The 27,356-nt window shown below is 31.5% G+C and overlaps 1 protein-coding gene across 1 annotated transcript in view; it reads right to left on the bottom strand.

The window, feature by feature from the left end:
- Window positions 1–27,356, bottom strand: part of LOC141898436 (delta-1-pyrroline-5-carboxylate synthase-like) — a 377,354-nt gene that overhangs the window by 112,938 nt on the left and 237,060 nt on the right. The window contains exon 10 of the mRNA XM_074784307.1: window positions 15,572–15,709. Coding sequence (XP_074640408.1) covers window positions 15,572–15,709 — 138 coding nt within the window. The remainder of the gene's footprint in view (window positions 1–15,571; window positions 15,710–27,356) is intronic.

Raw genomic sequence — 27,356 nt, 5'->3', positions numbered from 1 at the left:
ATTATAATCATATGATTTTAACAATAATTTAATTTCTTCTTTTTGTAATTCTATGTTATATTCTAAATCATCTTTTTCTTTTTCTAAACGTAATTCTTTTTGCCTATATTCTATTTCATCAATTACTTGATGATCTAAATCAGACTTTAATTGTTCTATTTCTTTATTTTTATCAGTTAATTCTTTTCTGGTTCTAATTTTTTTAAAGTTGATTCTGATAATATTTTACTTAGTCTTGTCTTTTGATTAGTGATATTAGTATAATAATCACCATCCAAATGATAATAATATTCACCATATAAATATTTTAAATTTTCTACTAAAAGTCTGGCACCTCTGTCATTTATATTATATCCAGATCTTTCAAATACTGGTTGGAATTTATATATAAATTTATAATTTTCAAAATTTTGTTTTACTAAATCTGGATTTAAATTTTCAGGATCTATTCTCGATCTAGTTCTTCTATCATGTTCATCTGTTGATAGGGCTTTAGAACCACTATCTGCTAAATTAGAATTATATGCTGATTCATTACCATCATCAATATTAGTTTCTGCATCATTATAATCATCATCAATATATCCCTCATTATTATTTCCCATTTCTCCCATTTCATAATCTTCTCCACCTTCTACATCCATTTACATAATAAAAAATTAAAATTTAAAATATAATGTTCCTCCGATTACAATTCCTATACAAGTTATAGCTAATTTAGTATTTTCATGGGATTTATTATCATCATTTAGTTTGATTATTTCATGTTGAATATAATCAGTTTTTACATCTTCTGATGTATTTTAATCTTTTATTTTAGAATCATTATTTAATTTAATATTATTAGTTTTAGTTTCTGTTGATTGAATATGTTTTTTTATTTTTTTCACCTTCCATTAATTTTGGAGCAGTAATAATCTTTTTATTTATATCATTTAATCCAAATGAATTATTTTTTGTTGCAGTTTTAATTAGATTATTATAACCAATTATGTTTCCCATCTTTAATACTAAATCATTAGAAATAATTAATAGACTAGGGCCTATGAAATAATTTAGTCTAATATGTGATTTATCTAGATAATTTTGATATCTTACAATGTTTTCTGGAATCGATCTATTTTCATCATTATGAATAGAATCTTCAAATAATACTTTGAATTGTTTCTGTGTATCAAATGATGTATTTAAATTTCCAATTATTGGGGATCTTGTTTCAACTTGCGCACCTAAAATACATATCAAATAAGTTCTAATAGATTGATTTATTCTTTCTATACCTGATTTAGTAAAACCTTCACTATTTTCTAAAATAAAATAAACCCAACCATTATTGTTTTCTTGTTTTAAATGATCATAAAATTTCGGTAATTTATTGAAATTTAATGTTTCTAAATCCTTAGTTTCTATTTTACCATAACCTAATTTATTATTATAGATATTATAAAAACTATTGGATGGTATGGGAAGTGCACAATATTCTGCAATCTTTTTAGGGCAAGGAAGTGATCTTATTGTTCCAATTTTTGTTCTAAAATCAGAATTATTTATATCTTTATTAAATTCATTGCAAATTTTATAAAACTTTGATAAATTAATATTATTATCTAATTCTTTAAAATATCTAGATCCTGGTAAAGCGCACTCTAATTCATTTAATATTATTCTGATTTGAAAGTATGTATGAAATCTAAATAAACTTTGAATTAATTTATATTTAGAATTATTCAAATGATCATTCCAACTAATTCCACATCCTGTTGTTGCACAATAAACTGCAAAATTTAATTGGTTCTGCCAATACTTCATATTAGATTTTAATAACCATTGTTTTTCATCTTTCAATTTTTTAAAATTAATTAAATATACATGAAACATATTTTCCATCTTTGCATTAAAATTATTAGTAACTTAACATAAATTTCTAAATTAGTTAATGAATCTAAAACTTCATTTCTATATGTAATATCTTTATTAAAATCTATTGCAGGAATATTATATTTAATTGATTTATTATATTGGAAAGCTTTTGGAAAACTATCTGCCATTTATATAATTAAAAAATTAATAATTAACTAATTCTTTTAATAATTTATCTTGTTCTTCAACTGTTATATGGCCATTTAAACTCATTATATAATGTAATGTATTTTTCAATTTATTAATTTCTTTTATATTACATTTAATTTTTTCTTTATTACTTTTTATATTTAATTTTTAACTTGTGCCGGTTAATACACTTGAACTTAAACCTAAAGCTCCAATTGAGATAGCTAAAGGTGTTAATGGTGAGAATAATGCTAGAAATGTTATCACGGAACTAATTGTAACTGAACTACTAATAATAATATAATATGTAATTTTGCTTTTTAAATGTTTTTTTTTTAATTTTTAAATCATTTTCAAATTCTAATATTTGTTTTTCCAAATATAATTTTAATTTAGTTTTATTTATATCATGAGAAATAATATCAATATTATCAACTTTATCATCCATTTATTTAGAAAAGAAATTACTAATTACAGGAAAGTTATTTAAATCAATTAAGTAACCATTATGATTTCTTATTTCTAATTTAAAATTATTAAATTTTGGAATACAAGGAAATCACATTCAGCTAAATTATAATTTATTTGTGTTCCAAATTGTTTAACATTTTTTGATGGTAAAATATTCAATATACTAGAATTACAAATTGTATCTTTAGTTGCGTCAAATGTTTTTGTAGGTAAAAGGCATTATATTTGTATAAGTATCAATATTTAATAATCTCTATCTGGAAGAATTCCAAACAGTTTAGCTAAAGGTTTTCTTACTAGAAATCTATGTTTTTCATTAGTTAACCTTATTCTTATTTTATTCGAACTATCACTTTTAATAAATCTAATTTGAAATCGAGCAGCTGCACCCATTTTTAAACGAGCTCTTTTATTAATTTCTTGCGCTAATGTTTCTAAATTATATAATCCTGGTTTTAGATAAATATGAAACCATTTATCAATTTTCTTACATGAATTTTAAAAGCTAAATGATCAAGACTTTATTCGATATATTATGAAAAGAATTACATAAACTTAAATTTACTAATTTTAAATCTACACAATTTTTAAATTCTCTATCTAATTGTACTAGTAAATTATGTGATGTATAATTTGCAAGTTTTCTAGAATCAGGAAATATTCTATATTCTTCTAATTCCGCCATTATTTATATCACAAAAAAATTACATCGAACCATTAGAAAAAAAATTTTTCCTTAATAAAACAATAAAACATAAAGAAAACGAAAGGATATACCAAGAACTGGTTACCGCGTTATATAAACTCATTGCATCATCAACTGATTGAAAATCTCTATGTGAAATCTTCTGATCATATAATTCCTTGTTAATATAATCCAAATAGTTTTGTCTCTTTTCTCTATATTCTTCTGCTGCTTTATTGTATTTTTCTAATGCTAAGTTATGTCTTCTTTGTTCTCCTAATGAACTATTGTTATCAATATGCTTGAATAAATAACCACCACCAGTAAATGCTTAAGCGTTAACAATTGCCGATCCTATAATAGTTATAATTGCAGAAGCCATTTATTTAGCAAAAACATTATGCATTTATATGGGAGGAATATATTTTTGTTTTTCCAAATAATTAATAGTTAAATTAGATAAAGTAACTGCTAACGTTAATTTTAAGATATCGTTTATATCAAATCTATCAACATTAACACTTCCCATTTTGAATACTTTTTTTAATACCATTGAATAACCAACAGTTCCAACTGATAGTAATGCTCCATTATATAATCCAGTTATTATCCACTTATTATCACTCATTTATTTATCAAAAAAATTACTATCATCAAAACTCTTTAGTTATCTTAGTGATGATTAATTCAACATTTATTTCATTACTACTTTTATGATTATCATATATTTTGGATAATATGTTTTTAATATCAACAATAATTCCATCTTCATTTAATTCATAATATTCTAAAGGTGATTTAATTAAATCAATTACTTTTTCTATATTATAATTTTCTTCATTAATCATTGATGCATTGTTAAATGATTTACTTCTTATATCAGTAATTACATCATTTAGTTTAATTCTCATTTCTTTACCATGTTTAAAATCAAACCCAAAACATATACTCGGGCCAACAGTTATATTCATTTATATAGTGAAAAAAATTACTCTCTACATCTTATAACTAATTCATAAATTACAGGGAAATTATTTAAATCAATTAAGTATCCATTATGATTTCTAATTTCTAATCTAAAATTATTAAAACGAGGAATGCATGGTTTGAAATCACATTCTGTTAAATTATAATTTATTTGCGTTCCAAATTCTTTAACATTCTTCAATGGTAAAATTTTTAGTAAACCAGAATTACAAGTTATATCTTTAGTTGCTTCGAATGTTTTTGTAGGATCGGTTAAATTGCAATAAATATAAAAGTGTGTAAAAGGTATTAAGTTTGGTGTAGCTTCAATATTTGTAAAAGATTTATCTGGAGGAATTCCTAACAGTTTAGCTATAGGTTTTTTTACCATAAATTTATGTTTTTCAATATCAGCCAGAACTCTCACTTTTTAAAAATCTAATATTAAACCGGAATTATTACCTGACTTGTGCCAGGCTTTTCTATTAATTTCTTGTGCCAATGTATCTAAATTATATATCCCCGGTTTTAAATATATATAGGCCCATTCATTTTTATTTTTATTAAAAATTAAAAAGGCTCTATGTTCAACAGTTTTATTCGATATATTATAAAAAGAATTACATAAACTTATATTTACTAATTTTAAATCAACACAATTTTTATATTCCCTATCTAATTGAACTAGTAAATTATGAGATTTATAATTTGTAAGCCTTCTAGAATCAACAAATATTCTGTATTCTTTCCGCCATTTATTTTACATATTTTCTTATTCGAAATCTATTTCATGGTGCCCTTTTTCATTCTTACCTTTGTATACGAAATAGAAATCTCCAGAACATAATTCTTCTAAGTCTTCACTTGATAATCTATGAAATCTATCCGGTAAATATGTTCTGAATTTATATGTATTTCCTTTTAATCCTTCATATTCTAAGTGTATAACTTATTTATCTCCATATTTGTTAGTAACTGTATCAATATTTGTAATTAAATATTTCTTATGGATTATTAATTCTTTTCTTTTAACTTCTTAAATTTATAATCTACTGATTTGACATTTGAAGTATCTTTTATTCTATCTAGAAATGATTTGTTGTTCTCACTGTGCACTTGTTTACTCTCCATTTATAATACATATTTTTATTAAAATTTGATTAACACGTTAGAATTCTTTTCATTATCTCGTTCTCTTTTGTTTCTTCTCTTTTAAATTCTAAGTATTCATCTAAATTACAACCATAAGCAACTGTATGAATTCCATCATCTAAAATATATCTTTTATCATCAAATGGGTTTAGACTAATCTTTTCAATTTCCTCAATAAACATTTCATGATCTTCAGATCTTAAACATCTCATCTTATGTTTTCTAACTTCTTCATTGAATATACAATTGATGTAATCTTTGAAATGAATATTCTTTTCTACTACACTTTTGGTTATTCCTTTTAACTATTTAGCTTCATGTTCTTTAGTTTTATATGAATACATTTTAGATCTAATACCTATGAACTCTATCATTTCTTCACCACCTAATTCATCCTTAAACTTCCCTGGAACATTTTTATTATCATTGCTAAACAATTCATGATCTTTAGGATAGTTACTAAAATCAAAATGATGTTTTAATGTTTTTAAATCATCTGTTATGTTATTAGTTTTTATCTTTAATATGTAACTGTCAGTATCAAAATATAATATTTCTATATGTTTTTCTCCAAAAAGTGGTTGTAATACATTATAATAGAATTCATACATTAGTAATTTTGATAATTCTAAAACTGAAGCGCCAACATAGATTGGTTTATTAAATTTCATTGATGTTCTTCTCATCTTAACTGCGGCTAAATTTTCATCAAATATTCTGTTACCAATGAACTTAGGATATGTTTGTAAATGCCTTATCCTTTTACCATTACTAACTAACTCAATATCATTTCTATTTCTAATATTTTCACAAGTCTAACCATAGAATGCATTATTCATTAACTTGAAGAAATCTTTCTCGAAATCAGTTTTAGCTTCAGTTCTCTGTTTGGTGTTAAAATCTATATATTTTTCTAACCACTTAGATTGACTGAATGAAATATATCTATGTACTTTTTTTAGAACCATTCCTTGTTTTAGATAAAACATTAACATTCCATAATGTACTACATAATTATATTTATCTTCTTGAGTTACCATTAACTGTTCTGTATGAATATGATGAATATGTTCAGGATATTCCAAGTCTACAACAAAAAAGTAACCAGTATCTGAATCATCTGCAATATCTAGAATTCTTTTCTTCCAATCAAATTTATCATTGTTTTCATGTTGTAAAACTTCACTTATTTCAAATACTCCATAAGGTTGTGGTTCCATCATTGCCCAACCATAAAAATTATTTGCATCTATATATAATAACTTATATCCAGGGTTATCATTTACATTGAAATATCTATCCCCTTATACACCTGAAACTCCTCCTCCTATAGATTTTTCAAATAATAATAATTGATCTATATTTGTTAACAAATCCATTTTTATATCTGTAAATTTTAATCCACAATCCCATGTTAATCCTGGACTAGAATAACAATGACAAGGATCAATATTGAAATATTTTAGGTTTATTTTAGGTTTCTCTAAACCTTTCGAATATATCGGTTAATAATAATACATCTGATTTTAGATATGAATCTACTAATTGCTCATGATTTTTCATTCTAAATGATTCCAAATATTCAATGTTCTATTATATACTTCATCTTTAACATATTCATTTTTTAATTCATCATAGAATTGTTCTTTTAATAATTCAGTTATATTAAAATCATTATGTGATTTATAAAATGAATATGGAATTGCGCCTTTATATCTCATTAATTGAAAATCATCATTATTTGGGTAGTGTTGCTTTAATATTTTTAATTCATCATCAACTAATGATTTTGATAAGTTATCTAATGAACTATTTAAAAATCTATATGAATCTATAAATCCTAGGCAACCAAATGGGAATGATATATAATTCTCAGATGTTCTAGCTAACATTTTAAATTTATAAGTTGGTATTTTATCTTTTGGTCCATTTGAATTGAATCTTTCTATTTCATTATTAATTTCTTCTATTTTATGACATAACTGTTTGATGAATAAATGTGCATCATATCCTGATAGATTATGAAATATAACTGGTACAAAGTTAATTTTCTTAGCTTGTAAGTTACAATTCTCATGTGCAGCGCCTCTAAACTTTCCATTCAAATGATCATGGTCTCTTACTTTTTTATCTCTAAAATTAAATATCTTTTCACAATAATAACATTTATCTGTAAACACAAATTCTTCTTTATCTTCTTCTGTCATAATTATTTCTTTATTTTTATTTAACTTTTCATTAAATTTTATTTCATATTCAATTAATAAGTCACAAAAATGATTAATAACATTTTCATTTCTATAATGATAATATTCACTTTCAATTAGTTCTGGATAATCAGATTTAATATATAACCCGAAAGCAGCAGCTGATTGATGAATCTTTTTAATAGTATTTGTTTTTGGTGGTTCATCTAAAAAATCATTTTCATTAGAATTTAATTTCTTTCTTTTATAATATATTTCTTTTCTATCTTGATCAGTTAATTCTTTATTTAATGATTCAAAATCTCCATATATAACAAATGGAACTTTATTTTTGTAATCATATTTTTTGAATTCTAATATTTTATCCTTTTCATTTGGTGAAACTAAGTTACAATAATCATGATTTTCACATAATTGTTTATGTCTTAATAATGTACTTTCATTACTGAATTTATGTAAACATTTTCTACATAGATATATTTTATTATGGTGATCACTTTCTGTTCTAAAGAATAAATCTATTTGTTTAATCCACATATAATGATTCTCATAATATAATATATCTATAACATCGTTTGAATCATAATCTTTTGATAGGTATAAAGGTTCTAATGTATAATGTTTTATATTGTTACCTTTTGTATTTGGTAGTTTGATTAAATAAAATACATTTATCTTTATATTATTATCTCTTTCTATTTTTGGGATGTTTTTAATTATAACAGGATACTTATCTATCTTATAATAATTTTCAAATGGTTTATAATTTGTTAATCTAAAACTATGTGTAATATCTTCTGTTGGATGTAAGCAACTTATAATTGTCCATAGAAAACATTTATCATCTTCATTTTGTACATTTATTATAGCATTAGTTTTAAATGGTAGTTTAATATAACTTGATGCTTCAATATCTGGTTCTTTATAATATGATACATTATTTTCGTCTATTGGTTTTGATTTAGTTAACTTATTATATTTTGTGTTATACACATGTAAAGTCATAAATATTATTTCATCAAATATTAAACCAGATCCTTCAAAATATTTCTCTTCTATTTTAGTTTTTACTTCATTATAACATTTATCTAATTTATCATCTATATGTTGTTTATATATAATATGTTGTGAATGAGAATTTATATTATATATTGGTTTATCTTCAGATTTTATAAACTTTACTTTAGAAGATATACTAATTTTAGGATATTCAACATCAGTTAATATTTTTATTATTTCTTTCATATTTTCTAAATGTTTTTTATTTTCTTCTAATGTTTTTCCTTTATGAAATTTAAACTCGATAGCTGCTGGACCAATATCACTTTTAAATGCTTCGGTTATCTCTATATCTTTTTTATTATCCAATAAATTAATATATTTTCTTACATCTTCCATGTATGGTCTTTTATTGTTTAATTTATTTTTTATGCTTTTAATTGTCTTCTGTTTCTTATCATTATTTTTATCAAAATAATCTTCACCTAAAATATCATTATTCATATTTCTAATATGACTTTAAGATTTTAAATGTTCATTATAATATCTTTTTATCACTGAATGATAGATTACATGTATCACATTTGTATGTTTCTTTTTCATTCTTTAATTCATCTAATTTAGTTTCTAATATATCATCTTTATATTCTAGTTTCAATTTATTCTCTAAATGTGTTTTAGTTTTATTGTGTCTTGCTTTTTGGGATTTATCTATATTGATATTACATGTTGGGCAGTAGTACTTATTTGCTTCCATTTTAATACTAAATTTTTTATTAAAATTGATTTTAGAAGTTCAATGATTTATATCATGTATTATTTCAATTACACTTAACTAACACTTTTAATGTTTAAAAATCTAACTCATACAAATATGAATATTGAAATAATGTTTAAAATATATCTATATATCTATTCTATAAGGGCTTACACTTTTATATTGAATAATCTGTCAATTTAAATGTTATTCATGTATATGAATATTTTAAGAGTAATAGGGGTAATAGGCTTTCATATCAAAGGTTGAAGGGGCGAGTGAGTAAAAATAAAAAGTAAATTCGAGTGTGCGAGAATTTATTTTTTATTTTTTTACTTTCTCGACCTCTCGACCTTTGGTATGAAAGCCTATTACCCCTATTACTTACGGCGTTTTTAGGGAACTCACGTACGGTTAACCTGTTGATATCACCATACAGTCACATACGTATACCAACTTCGTACTTAAAAAATGGTATTGGCTACTATATAATAGGCCTATTAGACAAATAAATACCGGTAGGCTTTCTTCTTAGCTTCCACACTTCACAACCGGACCAACTGACCAACCAGTATATTTATTCCCAGTACGCACCAACCGGCACAGGCCTAACACTGTTTGTCAACTGTGTGTACCGTAGTAGGCTATCGATAATCACCTGATACTTTTCTGTCCTTTGTTTTCTCTCTGAGACGAACGTAATTCTGCACCGTAATTCTAGTAGCCCTCCGCGACTCAACGACCTTGATTTAAACTTGATCAATTCAAAATCTGTTTATTGACGCTTTTGGTTACATGAACTGATCAGCAATAACCGGAATAACAAGAAATCAAAAATATTAAAGAAGTAACAAACAAATGCCCGTAAACCTGTCAGACACGCGAACGCCGGACTCGTAAACTATTGGACTCGGACCCGCTGAGCAATAAATTCATAAAATTGATTGTGGAGAAGAGAGGGAATAATTCGATAGCTCTTCCTCATAAAGAAGAGAGAAATTTCGGAAAGAAAGCATGGGTACTAATTGAACGGAGTCAAATTTCCGATGTTTACGGCTCGACAGTGCCTTTATAACGTGGATTTATCAAAATTCCCATGCAGTATCTGGAGATTGAAGTGAGCTGAAGGATATCATACGGATTGTATCGGCGACAGCGGTAAGGTAAGGAAGCCTTTACACTTTTAACAAAAACTGCGTGGAAAAGGGGAACAAAATAATAATAATCACGCGAATTTCAATAGGGTTTTCTGTGAAGAAACAGAAAACCCTAATAATTGGCATCGTCTACAAACCTCCAGCTTCAAATACCAAGGACTTACTTCAAGCTTTTGAATGTGAAATTTCCAAACTAAAATTCCCTAAGTCTGAGATCTTTATCTGTGGCGACTTCAATATCGACCTTATTAAATCAAATTCAAATCAACTCAGTTCTAACTTCTTTGAATTAATGACAACAAACTCTTGGAATTAATGACAACAAACTCTTTCACTCCTCTCATCACTTTACCGACACGAGTAACTCACCACAGTGCTACCCTTATTGACAACATTTTTACAAATTCTTACAATAACTATTACTCTGGAATTCTAACGACAACACCCTCTGATCACTTCTTTACTTTCGCCTGTAGTCATAAAAAAAACAAACTTCAAATAAATATTTCACAAAAACCAAAAAGACAATCACTAGGCACGGAATACAGAACATATGCAACAAACTAGATGATACTGACTTTCAATCTCTCTCAAATAACAACTTATCTACTAACCTGGCTTTTGCCTCTTTTTCAACAACTGTCTCAAACATAAAAGCCTCTGAAACCACCACTCAAACAATCAAACTAAACAAATATAACGTCTCAAAAAATCCATGGATAACCAAGGGAATAATTCAATCTATCTATAACAAAGATAAAAAAATACAAACACTTACTATCCATAAAAAGTGAAACCACCCGGGCCATAGAACAACACAAATTCAAAGCATATCGGAACAAACTTAAATCCATAACTAGAATCTCAAAGAAAGATTACTATAAACAATCTCTAGAATCTGCAAGCGGAAATATTAAAAACACATGGAAGATCCTCAAAGAAATAATTGGCAAAACCAATAACAAACACGACTTACCTCACTCATTCAAAATTAACCCTACAGACATTACTGATCCAGAAATTATTGCAAACTCTTTCAATAGCCATTTCAACCAGATCGGTGAAAAATTAGCATCCAAAATTCCAGATTCTCAATTCTCCTCTAAACATTATCTTTCTAAGGTACCAAGATCAAATACAAATTTTTTCCTTCTTCCAACTTGTGAAAATGAAATAGTAAAAAGCCTTAAAACAAAACATTCAACAGGTCAAGACTGCAACTCCACTCATATCCTAAAAGAAATCGTCAACCATATTTCCCTTCCTTTAACATATTTAGTAAATCAATCTTTCAAAACAGGTATTTTCCCCGATAATCTTAAAATCGCAAAAATAATACCTCTCCACAAAACAAATGATAAAGATCAAATTGAAAACTATCGACCAATTTCCCTACTAAGTTCCATTTCTAAAATCTACGAAAAACTAGTTCATAAACGCTTATCTAACTTCATTGACAACCAGCTTTTCCCAAATCAATATGGCTTTCGAAAAAATCATTCCACTGAACACGCCATTCTAGAACTTACTGATAAAATCTCAAAATCCCTCGACAATCACGAATGGACAATAGGTATATTTCTTGATCTCTCTAAGGCATTCGACACTCTCAATCACAATATTCTACTTTCTAAACTCGAACACTATGGAATAAGAGGATTAGCACTAGATTGGGTCTCTTCTTATCTATCTAACCGTCAAAATTTAGTCTCCGTCAACAACACTGTTTCTTCTCCACTCTTCTCTAACATAGGCGTCCCTCAAGGCTCGATTCCCGGCCCTCTCCTCTTTTTAATCTACATTAATGATATTCACAAATGCTCTAACCACTTATATACTATTTGCACTATACACTATTTATAGATTATATACTATTTGCAGATTATACTAACTGTTTAGCATCTCACAAAAATTTTGAAACTCTAGTACAAAACATCAATTCTGACCTAAATTTCCTATACGATTGGCTATCAGCCAATAAACTAACTCCAAACCTTGACAAAACAAAATACAATATTTTCCATCATCACCAACGTAAACCTTTCTTAAATCCAAATTTTCAAATAAAAATTGGCAATTCTCTACTAGAGCGAGTCATTGAAATAAATTTCCTTGGCCTTACCATTCACGAAAATCTCAACTGGACACCACATATCAATAAAATAAACAAGAAAATATCACAAATAATAGGTATCATGAACAAATCAAAACCCATCCTCGATACACAATCCCTCTTAACACGTTATCACACCCTCATCTACCCACACCTGACCTACCGTCTAATAACCTGGGGACTCTCTCCAAACAAAACAAAAAAATGTCTTCTTCAAAAGAAAATCGTTAGAATCATCACAAAATCGAAATACACAGCCCACACTGACCCACTCTTCAAAAAACTAAATGTCCTAAAAATAAATGATGTATTGACTCTAAAAACCACCCTTTTCATCCAGCAAACTATGAAGTCACCGCCACAATATTTTGTATCTCTTTTCACCCTCGACAAACTTTCTACATTTACACTTTCAACTTCACAAAGACACATCCAGCTTGATCACACTTATTCATCACTATCAAAACAAACTAAACCTGACATCGACTGTAAATCTAATATTTCTAAGAATCTTATAAAAATTTGGCAAAATCTACAACTTACAAGCAATTCATTTTCAACCAGTAAATATTCTCTCAGACGCAAAACAAAATACATTCTCACCTCCAGCTACTCTAACACCCATCTCTGCGATAACCCCAACTGTTATAATTGTTCCTAAATAACTCTCTTCGCTTATCTCATCCTCATTATTCTTCATTGTCTTTCCTTGTTTTTTCTCTCTCTTCTTTTTTTTCTTTTTTTTTTGCTTTTCAAGGGTGCTTGCTATAGCGGCCTTTTGGCCTTTGCTTGGCCCTCATAAGAAAAACTTCTTAATTTTATTTTTTATTCTATTTGTAAATATTCTTATAACTTGCTTTCTTATGAAATAAATTGAAATTGAAAATTGAAATTGAAATTGAAAGTGACGTCATCACCTATTCATTAGCATACCAAAACAATTTAGGTGGGCCCACCTTACCGGCCACGAAAGCCGTTTTTCATCATTACGCGAGCGTATGCTAGGCAAACAATCGCTGATTATAGATATGCAGCACCCAAATACATAAATAGGGTTGGAAGATTAACTCTATACCTACATCAATGATGCCGACCTGTAAACCAAGCGAAATTTGTTTGAAATGCATCCAAATGATGATCATTCCTGTTTTTCCAACTACGTTTTTCACTATTGCGTTGGTGAATTTAAATGACGCATCCTGATCGGCTGTCCGGATAGGTAACGTTATTTCATTTTCATGTCGCAGATAGCGTGTGCAGGATCGAATGGACGACCACTCCATTTTAGTCGGCATCGGCATTTTCTTCGATACATTCAAATAATTATAATCGTTGTTTTCATATTGCTATTACTTAACATTGTTTATGCGTTTTAACCGTTAGTAGACTGGTTACCGGTATCTATCTTCAATTAGAGACCGGTTGTGCCCATCCTCCATTTTACATTTAAGATGCATGTCAAATAAGGTCAAACATGTAAAGTAGCAAGTTACTTCCTGGTTAAGATGGCGTCTCTTCGAATCTGCTTAGCTTCGATATCAATATTGCCCTTTACAATGGACTGAAAGACATTAATTGCTGTAGGTATCAGATAAATCCGCTGATAATTTACCTGGTACTCGGAATACAAACTAACAATGATCGGAATCCAATGCGAGGTGAGCTCTGCCATGACCGTCACTAACTACAGAACATTCTGAAGGAACAGGGGACATCCTTTCTGAGATGTATTTAGTGAATTGATGTTTTAATACAGTGTTGTAAAATGACTATATTTAGTATCTGAATAAAGTTTACAATTGTTGAACTCCTTAGTGCTTTGTGAGATCAGATATTTGGATCCACCTCAGCCTACTGATTTCCTGATACAGACAGCAAGTTGGGACAGTCAAATTAAGAGACGTGGTCAAGACAAAATACTCAGAACACACTGGAAATTCGCAATATCCTCTCTCCTCATGGACCACACAATCTCAATGTTGACTTTGCTAGAAATCGATTATAAAATTCATCACGACCAATTCTTTTTCACTGAATTCAATATTTATTGTTCACTTCTGGTACAAAATCTTGTTCAGCCCCTGACAAGAGAATAAGCAATGACACTACGTATTTCATGACATAGAACAGTAGTTTTTTTTTCATCGACAAATTAGGACGATCCTGATATCCCTTTGAATGATAGTGTCTTTAGAATCATAAAGACCATGTCTCGACCAGACAGATAATCCAATCACAATTCAAATTGAAGGCTGGCTAGTGCAGTTATTCACAGAATCCAGCTCTTTAAACCTCATCAGTTTATCAGATCGTGAGCAGTGGAGAAATAAAGTACACATGATGATGGTGGTGGTGGTGGTGGTGGTGGTGGTGGTGATGGTGATGGTGATGGTGATGGTGATGATGATGATGATGATGATGATGATGATGATGATGATGATGATGATGATGATGACACAGTGTAGGCGGCCGTGTTACATTGTTCACGTGATGAAATACTGAAATCTGATTGGATCCGTAAAATCCGCGGAAGATGGCGGACGGGCAAAAACCTGTCCCATATTGAATGGGACAGGCAACCAGTCTAAACCGTTAGTAAACGGAGCTGATTTCACTTTCCCTGATTTGATATTCTCGTCGCAATCCTTTTTTTGACTGGCGCAGAGACCTATGTGGTCGGGTAAAATAATGAATTTAGGGATTAGTAATAAACGAATGGCGAATCCTTTATCTAGTTCGGTGTCGGTATTTTCGTCGCGGGATTAATTCGATGAATACGTTCAAAACATTCTAGCACATGTATTCAGAGCCTAATAACACTCACCACATTGATTAGAGTGTTTATTACTGATTAGCAGTCGAATCTGAGCGAAGATAGATGTTTTGTTAAAAATCAAGTGGATAAATGATAATCGCGACGATTACATGAGGGTTTTCTGTGAAAGAACAGAAAACCCTAAACATAACTCTCATTACATTCCAGTTTGAACATGTGTAGATGATAAAAATACTTACAAGGCACACAGCTTTCAGTGGCACAAACCTGTCAACAGCGTTACAAACTATTTCATGGAGAATCTGGTTGGAATAATAGGCTTCCTTTCCACCTTTCAACAGTAAACCATTCCCACTGGCAATGGCTAAGGCTGCAACCTGAATGAAACAATGGATGCAAAGAATCAGTGGAGTCAGTAGGTTGAAACATTTAGCAAGTGGCTGTCTAATGATAGATATTCGCTCACGTTCGCAAAAGAAGAGTTAAGTTACTCGTTCAATGGGATTTCCCCTCTACAAGAGACTCAGGTCTATAGTCTGTAGAAGGTAAGAAGTAGTATACCAAAAAGAAGTTCTGATACAGCCCGTCCCGATCCTTGTATACCGGTTACTTCGAAGCTTTTTTCTCTCTCAGAAACCCTCCTAGCCCCAGTTCCGAAATACGTACCAAGGAAACACCCCATAACAGACCACTAAAATGCATACCTACAACAAAGTGTTACTAAGGCCACCCCGAAAATAAACCGTTTCTCGGGCTCGACTGTTTAGTTAACATTTGAAATAATCATTTTCGAAATATAATTAACTTGCCGACTAACGAATTAGTATAATTAAATTATATTTTTATTATGATATATTAAAACCAATGGTCCAGTGGCACGCCAAACTGATGTGAAGTAAAAAATCTGTCACGTAGGCTACCAGTATGCAAAAATTCATTTCATTAAACAAAAAAATATATAAAAGGACTCAATTTGGTTAAGTGTGAACCTTTAATGATAACTGACTTATAACGAGAATGAAATTGATTATTGGCCTTCTGTCAGAACAATTGTTCATTATTTAAACACATCCCTTGGATGACGTAAAACAACTAAAACTAGTGACCCGTTAAGGAACAAACTTTGTGAGAGCATGGGTTCATCGGAGGTTTTTCATTATCATACGGACCAATCAGGACAGAAGCTCCCAAGTTCTTCAAATTTGAGGCCAGTGCCCGTTTCTGACGAAACAAAGTTTATCGACCGACATGTTTTTTTGATAATTTCACGATAGGATTGCTTTAATTAAGTAGCTTACATCTTCATTCAGAAAATCGTTGTTAAGCGCGACCTACACCGTGGCGCGCGTACTCTATAACTGACAAATGCTCGCATTGAACACGAGCGTATAAGGCTATATTGCCTGCGCGACTGTACACGACTGTTTTCTGTTAATATATCCTTGCATGAAAAGACAAACCCATTTTAGCTGCCCCAAAGATCATACTACATGAACAAATGCATCAACAATTTGTATAGGCATCGTGCTGAAAAGAAATCCAAGATGGATGGCAACCCTGGTGGCCATACTTGAACTCAATTTTCAATAAGGGGTAGACATTTCACCAACCAAAATTCTTACACCTAGTATCCTGAAAATGCATCAAGCATTGCAGGCCGTTTCGTGCTAGAAATTCAAGATGGCTGACTTGGCGGCCGTATTTGACAGCTTACCCACCCTGATCATCACACCAAATTTTGTGGAAATCCATCAAGAATCGCGGGTTACATCGTGCGAACAAGAAATTCAAGATGGCCACCCCAATGGCAGCTATGGTTGATCACCAATGACATTTTTTACAATAGGGGTGGACATCTCGCCAGACCAAATCTCCATGCTAATTATCAAAAAGATTCATCGCAAATTACAGGCGAAATACTGTAAGGGTCGAGCTCAAAAAAATAAAAAATAAATTCTCACATGCTCGAATTTATTTATTTTTTACTCACTCACCCCTTCAACCTTTGTCATGAACCCCCATATTCCCTCTTACTCTTAAAATATTCATATATATGAATAACATATAAATGAATAACTTCTAAAGTCAATTTTAATAAAAAAATTTGATATTAAAATGGAAGCAAATAAGTACTACTGTCCGACATGTAAAATTAATATAGATAAATCTCAAAAAGTAAGACATAATAAAACAAAATCTCACTTAGAGAATAAATAAAAGTTAGAATATAAAGATGATATATTAGAAACTAAATTAGAAGAATTAAAGAATGAAAAAGAAATATATAAATGTGATACGTGTAATCAATCATTCAGTAACAAAAGATATTATAAAGAACATTTAAAATCTTAAAGTCATATTAGAAATATGAATAATGATATTTTAGGTGAAGATTATTTTGATAATGATAATAATAAACCGACGACAATTAATAGAATAAAAGATACTCTAAATAATAAGAAATCATATATGGAAAATGTTGGAAATTATATTAATTCATTAGATAATAAAAAAGAAATAGAAATAACTGAAGCATTTAAAAGTGATATTGGACCAGCCGCAATTGAGTTTAAATTTGATAAAGGTAAAACATTAGAAGAAGAAAAAAACATTTAGAAAATATGAAAAATATTATGAGAATAATTACAGACGTAGAATATCCTAAAATTAGTATATCCGCTAAAGTTAGATTTTTAAAATCTGAAGATAAACCAATATATAATATAAATTCTCATTCACAACATATTATCTCAAAACAGCATATAGATGATAGATAAGATAGATGTTATAATGAAATAAAAAGTAAAATAGAAGAGAAATATTTTCTGGTTTAATATTTGATGAAATAATATTTATGACTTTACATGTTTATAATACAAAATATATATCAAATTAACTAAATCAAAGCCAATTGATGAAAATAATTTATCATATTACAAAGATGATAATATAAATGGATCAAGTTATAACAAATTACCATTTAAAAGTAATGCTGTTATAAATGTTTTCTACGGACAATTATAAGTTGCTTACACCCAACAGAAGATATTACACATAGTTTCAGATTAACAAATTATAAACAATTTGAAAATAATTATAAGATAGACAGTTATCCTGTTAGAATTAAAAACATTCCAAAAATAGAAAGAGATAATAATCTAAAAATAAATGTATTTGATTTAATCAAATTACCAAAAACAAAACGTAATAAAATTGAACATTATACATTAGAAACTTTATATCTATCAAAAGATTATGATTCAAATGGTGTTATAGATATATAATATCATGAAAATCATTATATGTGGATTAAAAGAATTGATTTATTTTTCAAATCAGAAAATGATCACCATAAAATATGTCTATGTAGAAAATGTGCAACTAAATTCAGTAATGAAAGTGCATTATTAAATCATAAACAATTATGTGAAAATCATGATTATTGTAAAATAGTTTTACCAAATGAAAAGGATAAGATATTAGAATTTAAAAAACATGATTACAAGAATAAAGTGCCAACAGGTCTTCTTCAAGGATCCAAACTCCAAGACAACATCATGGCGTCACCCGATAAAATGTGACGGGACACCATTTGTCATGGGCGGTAAATTGATTATGGACTGTCAGCATGGCAAAGACAGAAAGATAGAAGCTAGAAAGAAATATTATGATAAGAAAAAGGTACGTAAAATTAGATAACTGACAGGTTATTATGTTAATTCATGTTTCTAAATCCTAAATCGCTATTAGGACACTAAGTTGAAAGTGTAATTGTAGTAGAGCCAGCTACACATGTAGTACTACATTCCCACAACCTTAATAAAAGGCTCCATTTCTAAAATATAGTATCCCAACTTAAAATCTAGTACCTTTGGGATACCTAGATATAACCTATATTGAAATAGACTGTTTTACTTTATCACCTGAATAACACCCAATGTCTGAAACATTAATCTCCAACCCCATATTTCACAGGAAGAGGCAATGGAGGACCATGTTTTTCAAAAACAGAAGAAGATGATTCAGACTTCAAAAAAGATGGACTCTCCTGCACAGATAATAGTCAGGGAAATCATCAAATTCCCAGAATTCAAGGTAAATTGATCGTATTTATTGTATATCAATATTCACCAAAAACCTTAGTATCTGATGACATGTTACCATAGGCATATGAATCTTGCGTAGAAACCAATACAAGATCCACGGTCCAGGACTGCATGAAGATTGATATGATAGCAACACAATTGCAATTCTAGATAAACCTATGTTCCATCTTTAAGATTGAAGGCGACTGCACTGAGGCAAAAATGACTGGGACGTCCAAAAAATTGCGGAACTAACTGCCTTAAAGAAAAAAAGAAAACAGATGTACAGCAGCAGATGCTCATTCAGTTTCCTCTTGAACACAAAAACCATTTATGTGGTGAGGTATGAATTCTGGAAATCATGTCTAGAAAATATATGATAATTTCTGAATATGATGTTATATGTAAAACATCATCCTAGCTATTATATTCCTTTGAATTGGTTGAAAGTTAGTAGCTCACTGTTTAGACCGTTTCGACTGTATTATATATATATTAAATTATTGAATTCCTTTTTGATGTTATAGTTCAGTGGTATGACGCAAGCGATTGATAAACGTCTCGTCAGCTGTATGCAGGAACTCATAAGTGACGGTGTTACCAATGCCAGTGAAATTAAGCGTCATTTGGTTTTCCTGCTAAAGAAAGTGCTTTTTGCTGGTAGAGATCAACCGAATTCATCGAACCGCCGTTTCTTTCCAACAATGCATGAAATTAGAACGCACTGCTATAAAATCAAATCAGATATCAGGAAATCACTGATTGACCAGAAAAATGTCAAGCATAAAGTAGAAGATTGGCAAAGCCAGGATCCTCAATAAAAATTTTTTTTGCGTCTGGCAAAGTGTAGAAGCGATAAAAATGCATCAGATAAGACTAACTTTCTGTTTGTGCAGCAAACAAATTGGCAACAAAGGTTATTCAGTCGATATAGAAATGAAAATGTTTTGTTAGATGCTACATACCGCACGACAAAATATGCGTTATCGCTGTTTTTTTTCTAGTTGTGAAAACAAATGTTAATTATATGGTGGTTGCTTCTTTTATTACTGAAAATGAAAGTAATGAATGAAAAAAAAATTCTGTTCGATTGAACAAAATACTTAATACTTTTGGTTCGGAGAAAAATCTTTTTACAATATACTTGTTCGAACGAAAAACTTAATGTTCTAACAAGAAAATTCTGTTCAAATTTAAACGATTCTGTTAGATCGGACGATTGTTCGAACGAAAAAACCTTTTGTTTCAACAAATATTTGTTCAACTTTGTTCTAACGATTTTTTCAAATTGGTTCAATCGAACAGAATATTATTGGTTCGAACGAAATAAATTTTGTTCCGTAGAAAGAATTTACAAGCGAAAGGTCTTTTGAACGAGAAAAAAGATATTTCTGGGGCTCCGCAGTAACTCGACGCCGGATGTAGGTTGGCCTTGTGACGCGATGCGATCCTCGCGTTGCATCGCAAGTTTCGGTGCAAATCGGTTGCGATATGATTGTCAGCGACTGTGTGCAACTAGTTTCTGCCAGTCGCAAGAGCACGTAGGTCGGTTGTGACAGTCGTGTCGCGTTGCAGAAAGTAGAACACGTGCGACTCCTTGTCACTGGCGTTGCTGACAGTCACAACCTGTCGCAAGGGAGCGTAGGTCGATGAGTCGTTGCGACACAATCGTCGCTGGCGGTCGCAGTGAATGGCCTCGCAGTAAGTCACAAGCCATCGCAAGGCCGACCCACCCCCGGCTTAAGTCATAGGAATTAAAGAAATACCAGTTTCATTTATGATGAAAAGTCTGGCTTATAAAGCTGTCTGCTCAGACGAAATTTTCCAAAAAATCTTCATTTTTGTCAATAAAATTGATAATTGTGATTGATCGTTACAAGTCAGAACCAGTAAATCACTAATTAACATGCACTTTAATAAATCTGATTCCTCCTTTACAGTGAACTTAGCTTTAACCTAGTAGAGGCTACTAGCCTGCGTAGGCCTAACATCCGGACAGATTGGTCGTGGGCCTATTGAATAACAACCCTCCTAAATGTCGAAATTTTGTTTTGAAGTTCAATCCAATGAGTCCGTTAATAAACGCAACAATTATACTGTGTTTGTTTGAGACAGTAAAGCTCAATACCGGTAGGCCTAAAGCCACGTAAAACTCGATAAACACTTCAAGCGACAAAGCGAACGATCTCCTTTCCCCCACAGCGAACGCTTACTCCAAATTTCAAGTTTGACTCCAGCATACGGAAAGGAGTGTGTTATATACTTGTATTTAGTAAATACCTTGTGCATTTGACAATGATCGGTATGTACTGTAGGAAATATAGAGTATTGATGGTATTGATATAGAGGTTGAAGCCCGCGGCCGAATAAAGTAATATATTATTTTATTTTGATACCTCGTCGACATAACAGCTTTTCTCCTCTATATCTCTTCGGCGTGTTTACTTTAGGCCTACGACTCCCTGGTACACTCATGATTTATCTTAGTAAAAACACGGTTAATTTGGTAAAGAAAAATAGGTATTGCTAAATTAAATGCTTAACGCCCGCAGCCAAATCACTGGTAGTAATAAATTAATTTGTACTCGATTTGATTCTCAGCCCCGGAACGACGATGTAGTGACACACGTCGATTTGTCGATGTTTACGGCTCGACAGTGCTCTCGACAGTGCTTTTAAAATCTACAGTAGTAAATATTGTGTATAAGTAATATAATTTGATGAGGAAAATGGGTTACTGTTAAAATTAGTTTTTAAAAACCGCGACAGAATGTGCAATCTTTCGGTAATAAATTTGTTAATTTATGCTTGAATTGATAATCGATGTGACAAGAAACGTGCGGTAGATTTCGGAAAGACGACTTAGAAAAACATGTCGGCTCTTTGAATGGGGCTCAATTTTCGATGTTTACGGCCCGACAGTGCTTTTGTAACGCTGATTCTTCAAAATTCGCACGGAGTATTTGTAGATCGAACTGAGCTGAATGATATCAGACGGATTGTATCGGCAACAGCGGTAATGTAAAAAAGCCTATGTACTTTTGACAAAAAAATGTGTGGAAAAAAATAATAATAATAATAAATATAGCTGCAAAGCAGCGATAACGGGTTTTCTGCACAGTCTCAGAATCCTGTTCAACGGTGGATTTCAACAAAGCATTTGATAATGCTCAACATCAGCCATTACTAAACAGGCTATTAGGAAACAGTATCAATGATAGGTCGCCCAAATGGCTCAGCAGTTATCTCTGAACGGAAACTTGTAACCAAAATCAACGGAACGCCTCATCTTGGAATGAGACGGTCTAACGCGGGCGATAGAACCAAAATAATGAATTGTCGCGGACGGCAAAAACAAAATATTGAATTGTTGCGTGCGACAAAACCAAAATAATGAATTGTCGCGGGCGACAAAACCAAACTAGGGGTCCAGGGACACCATGCTCACTTGGAAAGTGGTTTCAAATTCTCAACAATCTAACAATTTCAATACATAACGCCCTCTAGTGACCATATACAAAAACCAATGACCTTGAAACCCACAACAATCATAGAACATGTGAGCAGCTTTGATTTTGTAATTGATTGTGATAACAAAATATGCCTCGTTACCAATTTAATATGGAAATACTAAGTTATTCTACTATTCAACGCCCCCTGGTGACCATATGCAAACCCCAATGACCTTAAAACTCACCACAATCGTAGTACATGTCATGAAATACCACTTTGCAATTGATCGTAGTAACAAAATATGCCTAGGTACCAATCTAATAAGGAAATACTAAGCCATACTACTATTCAGCGCCCCCTGGTGACTATATGGAATAACTAATGTCCTTAAAAACTCACCACAATCATAGACGATGTCATGAACTACAACTTTGCTATGGATCATGGTAACAAACTATGCCTAGGTACCAATCTAATAAGGAAAAACTAAGCTTTTATACTATTCAACGCCCCCTGGTGTCTATATGGAATAACTAATGTCCTTAAAAACTCACCACAATCATAGAAGATGTCATGAACTACAACTTTGCAATTGATCATGGTAACAAAATATGCCTTGGTACAAATATAATATAGCGATACTAAGTTATTGTATTATTCAACGCCCCCTGATGGCCACATACAAAAACCAATGACCTTGAAACTCACCAAAATCATAGAACACGTTATGGGCTACAACTTTCCAATTGAATATAGTAACACAATATGCTTAGGTATCAATTTAATGTGGAAAAACTTTTTCCCACCTACGAATGAGTACTGATGACACCAAGATGGCCGCCAATTGCGTCATAATTGGCTGATCAAAATACCTGTCCCAGGTATAAAACATCCCTCTCTAAAGAATACCCATCAGCAATTGCAATGAGAAATGGCAAACCAAATTGACATGTTTGGGCACTAAAAAGGTCATAGGACGGCCATCTTGAGTCAGATCGACCCAATTTTCTTATGCTGATGGGCCTTTGGTAGATTCAAATATAAACGAAAGATCAAGGTAATTGATCAAAGCGTCTTCAAAATTTCCCACGAAAACTTCGAAAATGTTTAAAAAGTGCTGATTTTGGCAAACAACAATGGCTGCAAGTCGACCATCTTGAATCTGACAGGGCCAGTTTTTGGGCTGACGATGTGTCTAGGGGAGATACATGTATAAACCAAATATCAAGACATTACCTTGAAGCGTCTTCAAAACTTCCCGAAATAACTGGATTCCGTCTATGGATGGACGGACGGACGAAAAGTGAACGCAATAGCCCACTGGGACTAAAGTCCCAAGTGGACTGAAAAAGAATTGTCGCGGGCGACAAAACCAAACTAATGAATTGTCGCGGGTGATAAAACCAAAACATTGAATTGTCTCGTGCGACAAAACCAAAATAATGAATTGTCGCGGGCGACAAAACCAAAATAATGAATTATCGCGGGCGATAAAACCAAAATATTGAATTCTCCCGGGCGACAGAACCAAAAAAAAAATTGTCACGGGCGACAAAAACAAAAGATAAAACCAAAATGATGAATTGTCTCGGGCGACAAAACCAAAAAGAAGAATTGTCGCGGGCGACAAAACCAAAATAATGAATTGTCGCGGGCGATAAAACCAAAATAATGAATTGTCTCGGGCGACAAAAACAAAATATTGAATTGTCACGTGCGACAAAACCAAAATAATGAATTGTCGCGGGCGACAAAACCAAAAAAAAAAATTGTCGCGGACGACAAAAACAAAATATAAAACCAAAATAATGAATTGTCTCGGGCGACAAAACCAAAATAATGAATTGTCGCGGGCGACAAAACCAAAATAATGAATTGTCGCGGGCGATAAAACCAAAATAATGAATTGTCGCGGGCGATAAAACCAAAATAATGCATTATGAGTTTTCCGGTTTGCTCGGCTACCCGTACTGGCGGGGTAGTCTAGATAGGCAAATGAAAGCTCCGGTTTGCTGAACTACCCCTCTTTGCGGGGATGCGGTATGATGATTGATCTGACAGTTTCAAGTGGTTAATGGGTGTTTCAAGTGCTTACAACGATGCTTATTACTTAATGTGGTACATGGTGGTTTAAAAAAAGATTTCATAATGATACGCTCAAAGTATAGGCCTACCGCGTGGGCTTCGTAGAAAGACCACTTGCTGTGGCCTTCCCAAATTTTAATTGTTCTGTCCGATTTGGTTCCAGTTAGGGCATTTTTGGATCACATCACTCAGGAAATGACTTACGCTTTTGGGCCCTTTCGTCGGTCCCACGTGTTTTATTTGAGCTATAGACCACATGGTGACACCATGATGGTCAGAAACTGACCAATTGAGATATTCCCGAGTCTGAACACCTGACTGCGAATTTCGGAAATTTATCAAGTCATGTTTGTTTTCAAACTACCGAAGTATCATCATTGCAAATTCATAAATTGACCATCACTGACCACCACTGACCATTTCGAACTTCTCGAATATGAGTTCGATATACCGCGTTATGGTGTCAAACTAGAAAGGATTCGCCATAGATATTGAGAATTCATAAATTGACCATCACTGACCACCACTGACCAATTCAAACTTCTCGAATATGAGAACGATATACCGCGTTATGGTGTCAAACTAGAAAGGATTCGCCATTGAAAATTCATGAATTGACCATCACTGACCACCACTGACCAATTGAAACTTCTCGAATGTAAGAAAGATATACCGGTACCGCATTTGGTGTGAAACTAGAAAGCATTCCCCATTAGAATTCATAAATTGACCATCACTGACCACCACTGCCCAAGTGAAACTTCTCGAACATCGTCGAATTCGAAAGTGGTTGTCGTCGTATTGTTATTTCTAGAGACCAGCAGTATGTTTTGCTACTGTTTCTGAATGGCGTTGACATGATGGAAATATATTACTCCTAAATAGGTTACACATCTGGATCACAGCACCTCACTTGCCGCAGTGCGTAATTTTGACTGCATAGTAATGCTAATACATAAACTTTTTTACTCCTTGACTCAAAGCTCGACGCGAATCATCTGAACAGTACTGCGTTTGAAAACGAATAGAAAATGTTTGCGAGAAGCACCTGCAAATAAGTTATGATAAGATTAAATCTATGGTTAATCGATGCTTAAAAAAACAATTAAATCACATGCAAGATGACTAACAACCGTCTTTCAACCAATCAGCGCGATGCCAATTAATTAAATCATTAAACGCATTAGGCTCCTAATATTTGTAATCATTTGTCGTTCTTTAAACTTGGCCACTTTTGTTTCAGAAAACCGCGTACTAGACCAGTGGTCACCAAGGCATTAAAAAAGTTTTGAAAATTCGATGGTAACGATTTGTCCGTCAAAAACTGTTTCGTTAATATTTCAAGTTTATTTTAACACTTGTACAGAATTCACTATATGAAAAGTGTTCATAGGAATTGAAATTCGGTGTGATATCAGTCACCTGTTACCCCTTTTTCATTGCCAGTTCTTTATTGCACTATCATGCGCTCTTCTAAAATAGAAAAGAACATGTGTGTTTCGTTATGAACAAGGTTAAATTCCAAACCCACAGTATATTGTGTGAAATATCACACAATATACACATCTAGCATTTTCTCTAACTAGGCCCTTTCCAAATGGCAATTGTTTAGTTTTTTAACGGCCGATATTCAGAAGCACCTAAAAACCAGTGGTAGCGCTTGAGATTTTCAGTGTAGGTCACATCTCACATCGACTCGGCTCGCAGTCGGTTCGTTTAATGGGAACACATCTGGTTGACACTAGTTTCACAGTTGACGAAATCAGAAAACTTTTTTCAAATGCCTTTGATAACATCTTAAACATAGTATTCTTCTTAATTACATTTCGTTGATTCCATAGATATGTTTTTATGAAAATTGCTCCAGTTATAACGGATTCAAACATACATGTGAAATCATTATTTTCATAACATTCAATTTTCTCCGCTTTTGAACAAATTCTGACACAATATCATCTCCACTCGCCACATGATTTTACTTCGGCGCCTTTAAGGGAGTGTCCCTTAAAGTTGAGTTCTTACTTAGTCAAACAAGGAGATATGCCTGATTCCTTTTTAAAATTTAGATTTCGACAGATATCATCAAATTACTAGAAAGGGACAGCAGCGTTCGGTCATCCACGAAAAATACCTAAAATGCAGTCCTAGGGTTATGGAAAAACAGGACACGAAACATACAGAAAAATCCTTTGTTTGGTTGACTGAAATTATTATTGAACTCTTAAATAGCGACATTCAATGAAACAAAAACATAAGAATATACTCTCGCCCACCCGTTAAAAAACATAACGTAATGATATGAGGCCATGTGTCATCTTTAATTGAAATCACATTATATTCATTCTCATGCGAGGATGGGTCTCCAAATTCATAGGATAAGGAGAATAATGGTTTGAATGAT

The sequence above is a fragment of the Tubulanus polymorphus genome, chromosome 2 (assembly GCF_964204645.1).
Source record: "Tubulanus polymorphus chromosome 2, tnTubPoly1.2, whole genome shotgun sequence".
Classification (NCBI taxonomy): domain Eukaryota; kingdom Metazoa; phylum Nemertea; class Palaeonemertea; order Tubulaniformes; family Tubulanidae; genus Tubulanus; species Tubulanus polymorphus.
The sequence above is the reverse complement of the archived record's forward strand: the minus strand, read 5'-3'. Positions and strand labels throughout refer to the sequence as shown.